The 12,904-nt window shown below is 51.5% G+C and overlaps 1 protein-coding gene and 1 pseudogene across 1 annotated transcript in view; one reads left to right on the top strand and one right to left on the bottom strand.

Moving 5' to 3' along the window:
- Positions 1 to 810: 810 nt before the first annotated feature.
- LOC144118429 (uncharacterized) lies at positions 811 to 3,683 on the bottom strand (annotated as a pseudogene).
- Positions 3,290 to 12,904, top strand: part of LOC144118440 (cytochrome P450 4V2-like) — a 68,744-nt gene continuing 59,129 nt past the window's right edge. The window contains exon 1 of the mRNA XM_077651379.1: positions 3,290 to 4,351. Within this exon, the coding sequence (XP_077507505.1) occupies positions 4,063 to 4,351 (289 nt within the window). The 5' untranslated portion in view covers positions 3,290 to 4,062. The remainder of the gene's footprint in view (positions 4,352 to 12,904) is intronic.

Raw genomic sequence — 12,904 nt, forward strand, 5'->3', positions numbered from 1 at the left:
GTCCTCTGGTAGGGGGCGAGTTACGGATCGGACACCGATTTGTATTTGCTTGGACCATTCGGTGATGTCCGTGATGGGGGCGAAGGTGCGGGCTGCTCTACATGAACGGAAAGAGTCCCACTTTGTTAAAGTGGTGCCTCTGGGAGGCCTGCGGTGTAGTTGAATGCTTAAGAGAATCTCGATAATGCAGTGATCGCTACCTAGATTCTCTTGCGTGTTGCACCATGGGGCGTGAGGAAGGCGATATGCGAACGCGAGGTCTGGTGTAGTGTCTTTACAGACACTATTTTCCGTACGTGTAGGAAAGGTAGGGTCGGTGAGCAGGGAGAGATCGACTTGTTGCGCGGCTAACCAAACCCGACGTCCTTTCGGTGTGTCGTGTGGGTAACCCCAGGCCGTATGTGGGCGTTAAAGTCTCCTACGACGAGTAAAGGGCACTTGTTGGCTATGCGCTTCGCAAGTGTAAAGAGGCGTTCGAAGTTACTTTGTAGGCACTTAGGGTGGCTATATACATTTAGGACGAAGAGACTGTTCGCTGGAGCGTGTTGCGGCACAAGCTCAATTAGAAGGGGATCAATACCTTCAATCACTGTGGAATGGGAGATGGTGGTGATTGAGCAACGAACTAGAAATGCTACCCGAGAGGGTGTGGGGGATGTGCGCAGAACAGCAGTATAGCCAGGTAAGGTAAGTGGGTTTGAGGGTTTCTGCAAGGCACGGATGTCAGGTCCCGTAGCGCAGGACAGCATTTGGTGGACCACGTGACGCTTCTGGCCAAAGCCCTGGCAGTTCCACTGCCAGAGTGATAGATTATGATTTGGAACTGCCATCATGAGTGTAATAAGGGGTGGGGGGAGCCGTAACGAGGGCGTGGGGGCCCTGAGCTACGGCAGAAATAGGGTTGTCCAGACCTTCGGGTGCTTTGGGGTTCTTGCGTCTGTTTGGGGTGGGGTCGTGCTTTGGGAGGCTGGTTTTGTAAGTGCTGAGCCGGGATTCAAGATCGTTATAGCGGTCAGAGAATTCTTGGGTTAGTACGTCGAATCGGTTGATAAGAATAGCATTATCTTGTGTTATGCGGATTACCGCGTCTTTGAGGGTTAGACATTCCAGTTTGATGTTAATTATAGCGTCCTGAAATTTTGCCTCAAAGCGAGCAGCAAAGGACTCAAGCAGGGTTGGTATGCTCTCTAGTGAGATGGGCGCAGGGGGAGGGGGCGTTGTGCGCGGTGGTGAATTTGTAGAGGGTTCAGTGTCAGCCTCCATTGCAAGCAAATCAGGAGAAGTAGGTTCGGAGTGCCTTGGTGGAATATGGGCGGTGGGTGGTTTGGGACGCAGAGTTTGGGATGTGGTAGGAGCGGGGGCAGATGGAATAGGTGGTCCGGTGGCAAAAGCACTTATCTGGCCTTCGTCTTGCGATGTCTTGTCGAAGAGCAGCGGCTTCTGCTCGGACTGCTGTAGCTTCTGCTTTAGCCGCCGCTGCCTCCTCCTGGGATTTTGCCAGGGCGTGTTGTAGATTGGGAGTCGCTGTCATGGATGCCATGTGGCCGTGTGAAGAGGGGGAGGTGTTACAGGCTTGTTTCAACGGCCCCACCCAAGCTTGCTTGTGTTGATTGGGCTGGATGAATCCGGACGACAACTAGGGAAAGGTGTCCCTGGCTGCATCCGCTTCTTGCTTCTGCGTTTGTTGGTGGCTGGGCTGTTTCCGTGGCAGGTGCAGGCTTCGTCCCTTGCAGGATCCCGTGCCGGTAAAGCGAGGGCCCTCGCACACAGGATCGTGCAAGGAGAATCTTGTTCCGAATGTTGTGCTCCACAGCGGGGGCAAAGATTGGCCTTGGGGCTTGGGCATACGTCGTACCGGTGACCAGGTTGGCTGCAGTTAGTGCAGGCATCCGGACGGCCGCTGTATGGGCTGCAGCGGTGGATGGCTCCCATGTATTTGATGGAGTGAGGGAACGTAGGTGCGTCGAAGGTGATTAAGATGGAGTGCGTCTTTCCGATGCGGCGTGCTGCTAGTATGCTGTATTCCGGATTTCTTCTGACCATGTCTTGGTAGAGTTGCGTTGGGGTCTCATCGTCATAGGCGTTCGTGATCACTCCTTTGGTAGCGCCCGTTGGGGGAGCCACGTAAGCTGCGAATGGGTAGGTGTGGTCACCAATGGTGAGGGAGGTCAGTGTCTTGAGAACCTCGGCTGCTGGGAAGTGTGTTGTTGCCATGGTGAAAGTATTGTTGGAGGGGTGGATACGCAGGCAGAAGCCGTCCAGTGGGATGATTGTCAGCTGGGTCTGCACTGCCTTTAAGAGTCGAGGTTTTGGGATGTCTTGCAGTCGTAGTGCACCTCGCGGGGGAACGACTACTCCAATACCGTTGGGTGGGAGCGGTGGCAGCTGCTTGATGCGCTGCACTGTGAGGCGAGCCTCCTTGGTGGCAGGTGGTAGGTGGGCTGGCGTCTTGCCGCTGCCGGTTGCGCCTGCTGCGTCGCGCGCCGCGTTCTTGGAGTTCGGGTTAGCTGCGTCGGAGGTAGCGTTTTTGGAACGGTAAGATGGTTTCGGAGTGCTGGCTGGGCGGGAGGCGTAGGCTTTCTAGAGAACTGGCGTCCAGTGGTTGGAATTTAGTGCTTGTGCGTTTGTGCTAGAACGCTGGACTTGCACTCACGTTCACACATTCACTTCCTCTGTACCTCACTCCATCTCGCACACTCGCTCGATCACTCACTCCAGAATGCAATTGTGGACCCTCGTTCAAACCCCGACTGCGACCGATATTGCAATCGAGAGCGTACTTCGACGCTGGCTGAAGGCTTACAGTAGCTCCTGCCCGATGAGTTAAACTCCCTTAGGGACATCACGGTCCTGAACTAAAGCCGTGTACACTAGTTTAGCAGACAGGAGCCCCGCTGTAGAGCCGAAAAGCGACTGCAGCATCTCAGGGTGTATGTGCAAAAGCAGCTGTTGTCGGTTCTCCAGCCGACGCTGGCGCGCGTTAGGTTGAAGGCGGGCGCCAGCTGCCGCCGACAGGCAGTGAAATCCATCGGGGCTGTTGCCGCCGCTGGAACGAGGCGAGCGGTCGTCTTGACCTTCTTTCCGCCGCTGCGCCGGCGCAACTTTCACCTCCGCCGTCACCCACCGTTCACTTTCCCTGCCGCGTCTGCTCTCTCGCAGAGCTCGCGGTGTAACGTACGCATCGAGGAGGGGGGGTTGCTGGTGTGAGGAAGGGGGTCTGACGGCAGAGAGAGTGTGCGACCGATGGATGAACTCGCGCACGGGGCGCACTTCGAGAGTAGCTCCCACACCGACGGCGGGCGGGGGACAGTAGCGAGGGACGGCGTTTGCGGCAGCTACCTGTGGCGGCAGCGGCAGAATTAGCGTTGTTTTTTCTTCTTGTGCAATTTTCCTCTGTCCCTTTTAGATGAACTAGCCGTGCCATCACCTCTCCTGGACCGATTTCGTGAAACAGCGCGGAATTCTCTTCAAGGCCAACAGACTGTGGGAAGTGCTCTGGACTCGTCGGCGTCAATACTGGGAGACCAAAAGCATCGTCCTCGACGCATCGCCGAAGGAGCCCACATGAGCAGCGCCAGTGTTTTTAGGCCGGTCGTCAGTGGGGCACGCTGTGAAGCCTGATCGGCGATCGTTCGCCTGAATCTGACTCGTCTCGACGACGCGGTGCTTACTGGAGACGACATTACGTTCTCGACGCCCTCGACAAGCTCGTCGAGTGGACTTTAGTGCCTGCAAGGGGGTAGTGAGTGGCCAGCTTTCAACAACTAGCCGAGAAAACTGAGCTCACCTCAGTCACCCCAAGAAGAGTTGGCAGATTCTGCTGCTGGACGAGCTCCGCCGGCGACCATAGTACGGAATCGTGAGCGGAAGGGGGGATAAAGCGAGCCGCACTGCGTGGACTCTGAACGACAGTCCAAGTGGACGTCAGCGCGCGAGTCGCATCGACGGCCTACCCGATGGATTGTGCGTGGTAACACGGTGCCCCTCTCTGTGCCAACGACCGGCGTAGCTGAAGGCAACTCTCATCAGAGACAGCCGTGGACTCGCAACCAGGCGCTAGCGATGCTCAGCATCGTGGCGAGCACGTTTTCGGCCGTGTCCAGCGCCACGTCGGCCTTCTCGTGGCGGTACGTGATGCTGCTGACTGTGACCACGGCCACCCAGCGCGTGCTGCTCGCTACCATCGCAGTGGCCGCGTGCGTGGTCGTCTGTCAGGCCTTGCATCGCTTCTACCGACTTTGGAAAGTGCTGCGCCCCATGGCTGGACCGCCGGACTGGTTCCCGCCACTCTTCAACGTCAATTGCCTCAGGGCCGCGGCCCGGTACAGAGGCATCTTCAACACTTCCACAGGTACATGTTTTTGCCTCGTAACTCTTCCCCAGCATGGCAAGTCGCTGTCGGATTCGCTTTTTGCGGCACCCTGTGCGGTGAATCCGCAGCACACGGTCCTATGCCGCTCGCCATGCTGGATCATATTTTCGTTTTGGTTCACTATACTGTCCGTGAATATATTTGCATTCGCCAAGTGTCCCTATCTTCTATATATATGTACATATTTTTTTAGGCTCACTCTGATAAACACAAAGAAAAAGTTAGTAAAAATGTAGTAACGAGACTGTTACAACATTTTTGCTACATTCGTGCGATGCGTTAACTGCTATCATGGTTGGGAAAGCAAACTAACACAATTGTTAGCTGCATCATGCTTCGTATTGCTGAATTGGTGAAAGTATAGCGCCGATGGGATAGGAGCCCTGAGTGTTCACTACGCGCTCAGGAAATTTCAGTACCAATAACCACCGTTGTGCAATGTGCAGTCGCAGTGTCTGGCTACAGGTCCCGTATCCAAAGCGCGGACATTCCAATTTGATTTAATGTTCTGTGAAATAGAAAAAAAAACTGCTTTGATACAGATCATATTGTCCAGGTTATTTGCACTTTTGAACATCACTGATCGCCTCTGATGGTAAACCAGGATTCATGCTGCGGGCAGCGAAGACGATCGACGCCGTCAGGTGCTAACGCGAAGAGTGGGTGAAAAACTTCATTTGCTCTCGAGAACATCCGGCGTCGAGTACAGCGGGTGCGTGCCTTAGCCCAGGGCTGCAGCAGCCACGGCTGCCGTGCACGCACACCCGGTCGTGCAGGTCTTCGCTGTAAAGCTCGGCCTCCAACTGCTCCGGTGCGGGATTCTGTACGTGTGGGACTGCGTGATTTTCTTACAGCCCCATGTCGTGTGGTATAGAGTTGGTCTGTCTCCTCACAAAGAGAAGCATGACAACTTGTGCTTTTCTTAGTGTGAATGATTGTTTACCTCCACTGTTTGCGCATTTGACGAGCCATCGGTACCGGTAAGAGCCTATTCATATCATAAACTGTTTGTGACCAGCACTTGCACGCAGCAATTTGCGCATGAAACAACGATGTGCGGAGTAGCCGATGTCTCGCCTTGCACGGAATAGTACCTCTTAGAAGTTATCTGCGCTACCGCCCGCTCGGCTGAGGGTGCGCTGTGCGGATGACAGAATGAGGCCCTCAAGGAGCGAGGAAGACCGCAAAGTAGGTGTGCGAGTTGCGCAACGTTTCAAGGTACAAAGCAATAACTAGAGCCTCGTTCACTAAATTTTAGGCGCGTTTGTTTAGGCGCTAGTTGGCTTATATTTAAGAAGGACTACCGCATAGCGCAGCACAAACACACATCACATCGGTCTACATTTATGTGACGTGTGCGTTGCGTTGCGCTGGGCAGCAGTCCTTCTTAAACCCGTTCATGGAGTTGTGTGGTATTTTTGGTACACGAGAAATTGGGGATAAGTGCATTTTGTTCTGCAAGTTAGTAGCGGCTGGTACGCTAACGAAGGACACTTTGTGGCAGAATTTCTTGCTAGCGCTGTAGAGCAAACAGTATTGTTAGCGGTGACAAAAAATGCCGACGAAAGCAAAGCGCGCTGAAAACAACGGTCGTGGGGCCTACACTGGTATGTCTGAAGCAGCAGTGCAGCTCTCAGCTACAGGGTTGTGCGTCAAGGTCGCGAGAAATCTTACTTTCTTCCTACCGCCTGTGTTCCTTAACCTTTTTGTCAACTGCGCCTTGCTACTGCAAGCCCATACTATTGTGTTATTACGGAAGCCTTGCAGAGATGAAACAAAGAAAGAAACATTAGCAGTGATGTTCACCCTAAAAGTTGCTGAATCCTTGTTTAAATACGGACATCGTGTGCTACTGTAGGTCCGGACAGCCATTGACTAAGCTAAATCCTGTAAATGACTTGCATTCAGGCACAACCCATACACGCAACGAAATCGTACAACGTCCTTGCTCCGGGTCTAACCTAACAATTTCCGTTTCGCATGCTCCTTTTCAGCCTAAAAGCTATCCAATAGACAATTGACGTACTCTTATCACTGCCAACCGCCGCGGTGGCTGAGCGGGTATGACGCTTGAATGGTGACCCGAAAAACGCGGGTTCGATCCCGGCCTCGGCAGTCTAATTTCGTCGATGGAGGCGAAATGTTCTTGATCCGCGTGCTGTGCGATGTCTGTGCACGTTGAAGAACCCGCAGGTGGTCGAAATTATCCGCAGCCCTCCGCTACGGCGTCCCTCATTACCTGAGTCGCTTTGGAACGTTAAACCCCATAAAACCATAACACCAACGTTAATCATACCCCTCCGAGGACAGGTTCCGTTCAGGCCCTAACACATTATCCTACGCACTGCGGTTCCAGTCTGAGGCATTCTCGGACATTTCAAGACCGGTCGTATCGTGAAGTAAGACATACCAACGTGATGCGGTACGGTCATCTATCGTTATACATTGATGAACGAAGTGGTAAAAAGCCGAAATGCGTTTATAAATGACAAACACGGAACTGATTAGGGCAATGAGGCAGAACCCAGTTCACGCAGAAATTGACGGACGCTGCAGAATAATTTATCAACTTTAAGAATTCACTGTTAAGCAGACGGGTGGTATTTCATGGAGCTGAGGGTGACGTTAATGTTGTCGCGGGCTACTAACGGAACTAGCCTTGCGATTAGTGCCCATACAATTTGCTAATATATCTGTGCTCTCCTCAACACCACTGCAGTTGTTTCGAGTTTTAAAGAAACGGCAAAACTCATTTCCTTTAGCATAACTTTGTGCGGGTACCTAGTCTTCATTTCATGCAGTGCTGCAACTCTGCTCCTTTTAGAGCCAGCCTTACTTCCATTCTTACTGAGGGACTGCGAAAGGCCGCCATAAGCTGCACGAAGCGCTCGAGCAGTGAAGCTACACGAAATGGACGCACTGCAAGGCCCGTTCAATAATAATCAGGAATGTATAAACAGCTCCAGGATCCTGGCTGGGAGGCTTTCATGGCCTTACTTAACGTAACTACGGCATTCGCTGTTATTTCGGAATCTTTTATAATTTCGCATGCGGCTGCTGCATGCTGGTTTCGCCACGTTTAATGGACTGGATCCCAGGAATGCATTGGTACGTATCATTGCTTCAGAACTAGCAGCCTAACTCGCGCGCTAAAATATTTCATTTACAGGAACGACTAGCAGGGCCGCTTCAGTATTACGGCATACAGGCTGTGCCAAACGCGTGCTGTGCTTAAGTGCCGCTTTATTCGGATTGACATTCGGTGTTGGTTAAATCCAACAAGAGCGTGCATAGAGAATTAATACCCCTCACAGGCTTCTCTGAAGGCCGCGTTGTACTTCTCGATTCCACTCTACACCACATGCCCCTATCTTCAAGAGTGCAAAATGGAATGTGCTTTCGCTCTTTAAACACCTCCTGCGTCAGCAAAGCCGCATTTTCGGCATGTCCGCCTAAAAAGCGGATTTGCCTCGTTACGGCAAGCTTCATTTATTTTAAGCACGCAAATCTGAATTCGTGGTTTGGTTTGCATCGATAGCAACCTTCGTTTTCGTTCAAGTACGCAGTGAAAGTGGACGCGAGTTTTTTTTTTTATCATAGCTAGCATGCCCAATTCGGGTTAACTGTATTTGGCTGGTTAATTTTACTTGGGTGGTTGAGAATAACAAAATAGTTTAGAATAATAACAACACGTGGCATGGGGAATGTAGTAATTTCTGTATTCCATTCTATGTGAACAAACACTCATGCGGAAAAATGTATGATATGTAACAAGGGAAAAAAAGGAAAACAATGTACAGAAGAAAGTGGACGCGAGCAGGTGCATTTATGAAATTAAGTCAGTTGTACTATGAAATCGAGCTCTTATTAGAAGTAAAAAGCAGCTGTGGGGAAAGTTGACAGGCTATTTTGCTCTTATTGCGCCCTTAAAACGATTGGTCATGATGTCACAATTTTTTTATCGTGCGTTCTTTAAAGGAGAAGCTGCGGGATTCAGTAATCAGCGTGTCGCATCCGTTCTACTCTAAAAATATTCAAGCGCATCGGTCGCATAAACTGTTAAGAGCCAGAAGTAATGTGTGAGCCCATTTCGGGGGCTTGGCTGCTGTTGAGAGGTTAGATCACAGAAATCGTGCTAATTTGACACCCACAGAATTGGTCACCATGGCTTCTGGCATTAATTAAATTTTTGTGCATTCGGAGGCGATTTGTTTCAAATATCACTTGAGAAGAAGAAGTGCGGAAGTGAAAACCAGGATTTTCTTCCACGAAGCGCTGAGAGTCAGCCCTGCAGCACTTTTGTTGCCGCTGGTCGGCGCTGTGCGGCTGGACTTCCATCTGCTCGATTTAAATCACTGGTGGATTAGAGTAACCTATCACGCGATAGCGTATACAGCTCGGTCGGTCGAAAATTCGTCGCCGCTACCCAGGATTGACAGGGAAGGCCTCAAAACCGTGACGCAAATATTCCCAGAAGTTTCAAATGAGAAAATAAACTCACAGGAATTGGGGTTCGAACCCAGACCCTCTGCAAGACAGGCGGGCACGCAACGCATTTGCCACAAAGCGTCTTTTTGTTTTCCTTATTGCATGGAAGTACACCCACCCTGACAGGCTTCAAGTCCAACTTAACCAGGTCGCATCACGCAACCCGTCAAACACAATCACACCAGCGGCCAGCTCTTGCTTTGCCTGCACATCCGTGGCTCAAGGGTGTTATGGGGGCACCAAGTGAAGGCGAAAGTGAGAGAACGAGAAAAAAAGAAGGAAAAGGCACTATCGCGTCTGCTCTTAAGGCGAAGCTTAAGCGTCCTCCTAGTTTTTCCTCATGCCTCTGAAGCCTTGGAGTGCCAGGGTTCCCGTAAGAACACCACTGCAAGGCAGAACTGCAAACAGGGCGACCTAGGAACTTTCGACCAAGACTGCACATTTAGCGCATAGAATACACGGTGAAATTGCCTAGCGGTGAATCTTGACAGCGCAATACTTTTCACTGAATGCATAAACTGCATAACAGGAGCCTGGTGAGTAATGAGGTCAAGCAACGACGGGCTTAAGCGCAATACTCAAAACTCGCTCATCGTGCGTTTCGTTCGTGAATGTTAGCAGAATTCGTATCTCGAGAAGCTAGGAAAAAACGTCATTGTCATCATGCACAGACCTCTCTCTCTCTCTCTTTTTTTGGCCACTGGGATCCATATTTCACACAACCCCACGGGCGCCGCCGCCGCCACACGTTGCACGCCCAAAACGTTCTCTCGCAGGAGGAACGCCCGCATTTCCGTTTCTGAGGCGGCCGCCGCCGAAGTCTCTTCTTTTCCTGGTGTCCCGCATATATACACAGAGAAATTCAGCGGGCCCTTTTGAGAGCGCTTTTTAACATACACGCATGACTGATGTTGGTTTTTCGCCATTTTTTTCCCCTCCAACCTTCCACAGTTGTAACATGGATTTGGGCACAGGCGGGTAGTGACAGCTTCTTTTTTTCTTACGCTTTTTTTGTCTTTTCGTTTCTCTTTTGCAGTTTTGCAGCTCAAGTTTCGCTCAGCATTTGTACTTTTTTTTCCTTTCTAGGTATTTTTATTCCCATTTATTTCCCATTTCGCTGACTCGCGATACCCCCTGCGTCTGGAAGTCAGTAAGCGAGAACATGTTTTATGTAACAGCTTTGCCTGGAAGTGAAAGCCTGCATGCGACAGCTCACTTCGACAAACTGTCCTGCCTTTTTCGACGGCTTCTTCTTTTTTTCCGCCTGGCCGAATATTGGCCCCGCAAAGCAACGCCTTCCTTCGGCGTCGACGGCGATCCGCACACACGTCCCCGGGGCTCGGTGTTGACGTTGCGTCACGGCGCGCGAGTTTGCATAAGGTGGCGAGCTGCAGGCAGAGCGCAAGTTCTCGGCCCGTAGAATACGTCCGTCCATGCGCTCTGCGAAAGTTGCGGCACGAGGAAAATTTCGCGTTGCGCCTACGGCTGCAGCTGCACACCTTAAGCAGGGATAAGCCTTTATGGGAGCAAAAATGGAGTAAGCTCTCCTTTTACTCCTTTCTGTTTAGAGTTTAGCTCCGTTGCTGGGCCATGCCACCTTCGCTTGCTCCACTTATTCTAATACTCCCCGTCGTTCTCGTCTTCTGAACGGGTGTTATTGCGCGTACAAGCAGAGGTTAACAGTTCTGACAACAAGCAAAAAAATATTCCAGGATGCAAGAAAAACCTTGTACCGCACCGAGGTGGAGTTTCCCAAAGGAGATTAAAGCAGCAAGATCCCTGCAAGCGCATTGGATTCATGATTTACTATGGTTGTCAAACACTTTTAGAAGAGCGCTAGGAAAGCGTTAAACTTTTCATTCTGTCACAAAAATGAGGTTGTCTTCGGCAGTAACATTTCACCTCATTCACCTTCAAGCTGATTGGTTTGGAAGCTCGGACACAGCCCAGCGTTCCATTAAAACTTCTGGATGCATAATTAAAAATCTTCTTAAGGAATTGCCACGAACTACCAATCGCGCGTCATTCCCACGATCCCGTTCTTCTTTTTTAAGCTGTTTAAATTTTTTTCCCTCTCAAATGAGACCCCAGTTTTCGCGACACCGAGAATTTACGCGGAGAAATCGTAGACCTCGAGCTCTGGACACGAGCTGTGCCGGCATTCTTCTTTAATCGCAATAATCACTTCAGCTTTGCCCTTAACTAATGACGAAGCCGGAGCCGCTGATTATTTACCGTGACCCAGCAGAACATGCGCCCTTTCATCAAAGAGGTTGCTTCGCGCGAAGCTTTACACCAGGCGATATCAATGCGTCGAGTATTCGAACCCTAATTTATAGTAATCCGAGCATAGTACACCTGCCTGTTTTTTTTCTTTTTCTGTCGGTCTTTGCGAAGCGACCAAAAATAACGCCCTCCTCACGCTTGACATGACGGGGGAAATTGCTGCGCTTCTGCATACAACAGTACTTAACGGGAGTGAGGGAGAGTCAGACAGCATTACAAGCAATGCGAAACTCGCGTTACTTGTCGGCGCCTCCGTTTCTTTCCTATTGCACTGGCGTGCGTAGAAGCTAGCGCCCTATTTTTATCCTACGTCTCACCTAGTCCCCCCTCCCCGAAACGTTACTCAGCAACGGAACTTCTTTAGCGAGCGGTACCGCAAAGAGGTGAGTCGTAAGCGGCACGAACACGGCATCTTTCTGGAGGCTCAAGACTCGGAACTAGTGTAGCTCCGTTGAAGCTTCGAGGTAGCAACGCTACGCACACGGCAGCAACGCATCGTTCGTTCCCCAAATATAATTTTCTACGCCTTACAGGACAGGTCGGGCAAATTTCGGGCCAGTGGTCGTGCTTACGCTCATTTCACGACATGGTGCGCGGCTTCAATGGCGAGCGTGAACTCTCTACGGCTGTTAGACGTCAACGAGCGCGCACGAGCTTGCATCGACGCACTGAGCGATCTCCGTTACGCTGTGGCAGAGTTACGTCGGCGGATCGTTCCGACTCGCGAGCGTCGCCCTTCGGCAACAAGTAAGGCACGCTTGAGATCCGCGTCTCTGCTTTCTTTCGTCCCAGCGGATGTTTAGCGAAAACCTGGAAGGACGCTCGAACTGTGTCGTGCGCGTTCGCGCCGAGTGGCCTGAGCACTGGCATGGACTTCCCCGCCGGCGATGGGAGGAAGTGCTCGCGCAACTTCCGCCCCAGTAGGCTCCGCACTGGCAGCTGCGCCGCGTCGTCACTTGAGAGGCCGGCGCGAGCGTTAGCCCCGCTTTCGCCTTCGCTCATGGAAGGGGCGAAGTCAAGGCCAAGTTGAATGCATTGTAGGTCAGACGGGAACGTGTTTATTGTTGCCCTGCTTTCTTTCCCGCCAGAGAGGAGAAAGGTGATAGGTGCGAGGAGGAGGCCGGCGAGAGGCGCAAAGTTGTGCAAGGCCGAAAGCGAAGAAGAAAAGGAAACGGAATCGACCCCCATTCCTTTTCTTTTTCGTCTCCTTCGCCGACGGACGCGAGTTACGCCAGCGCGAGCGAACGACCCCTTCCGTCCCCAATCTGCTGCCGCGCGGCCGAGACGCGGCGTTGCACGAACGCCACAGGCACCGGCGGGCTTCCCGCCTCGAGTCTCCGCGCTGCTCGGCCTTTCGAAGCGCTGCCGAAGGAACGCGGCTCGGTTTAACTGGAGCTGCTATCTGCGGCGTTGGAAAAGCTGCTAATCGCGGTTGCGCGATGCGCAAGTGCCCACGCAAATATGCTGGCAATGATCCTACATAACAAGCTAAATAACGCTGTGTTCACTTCCTTTATGCATGTTTTCGGTTACCTTACACAGCTGCAGCTGCTACAGCTGTTTTTACTGCACGGAAATAGAAGATCAATCATCCTATGAATAGAGAGCTGTCCCGTTGAGCTCATGACGGAACCGCGCACGTATGAACTATGCCTCTACTTTTTCACAAATAAGTGCTAATTTGGGAAATGGCCTTTGAATGCTTAATTGCATTTTGATGACTGCCTTTTATCTTTGTGCACCTTGCACTGTTCTGAC

This window comes from Amblyomma americanum, chromosome 1, assembly GCF_052857255.1.
Source record: "Amblyomma americanum isolate KBUSLIRL-KWMA chromosome 1, ASM5285725v1, whole genome shotgun sequence".
NCBI lineage: Eukaryota > Metazoa > Arthropoda > Arachnida > Ixodida > Ixodidae > Amblyomma > Amblyomma americanum.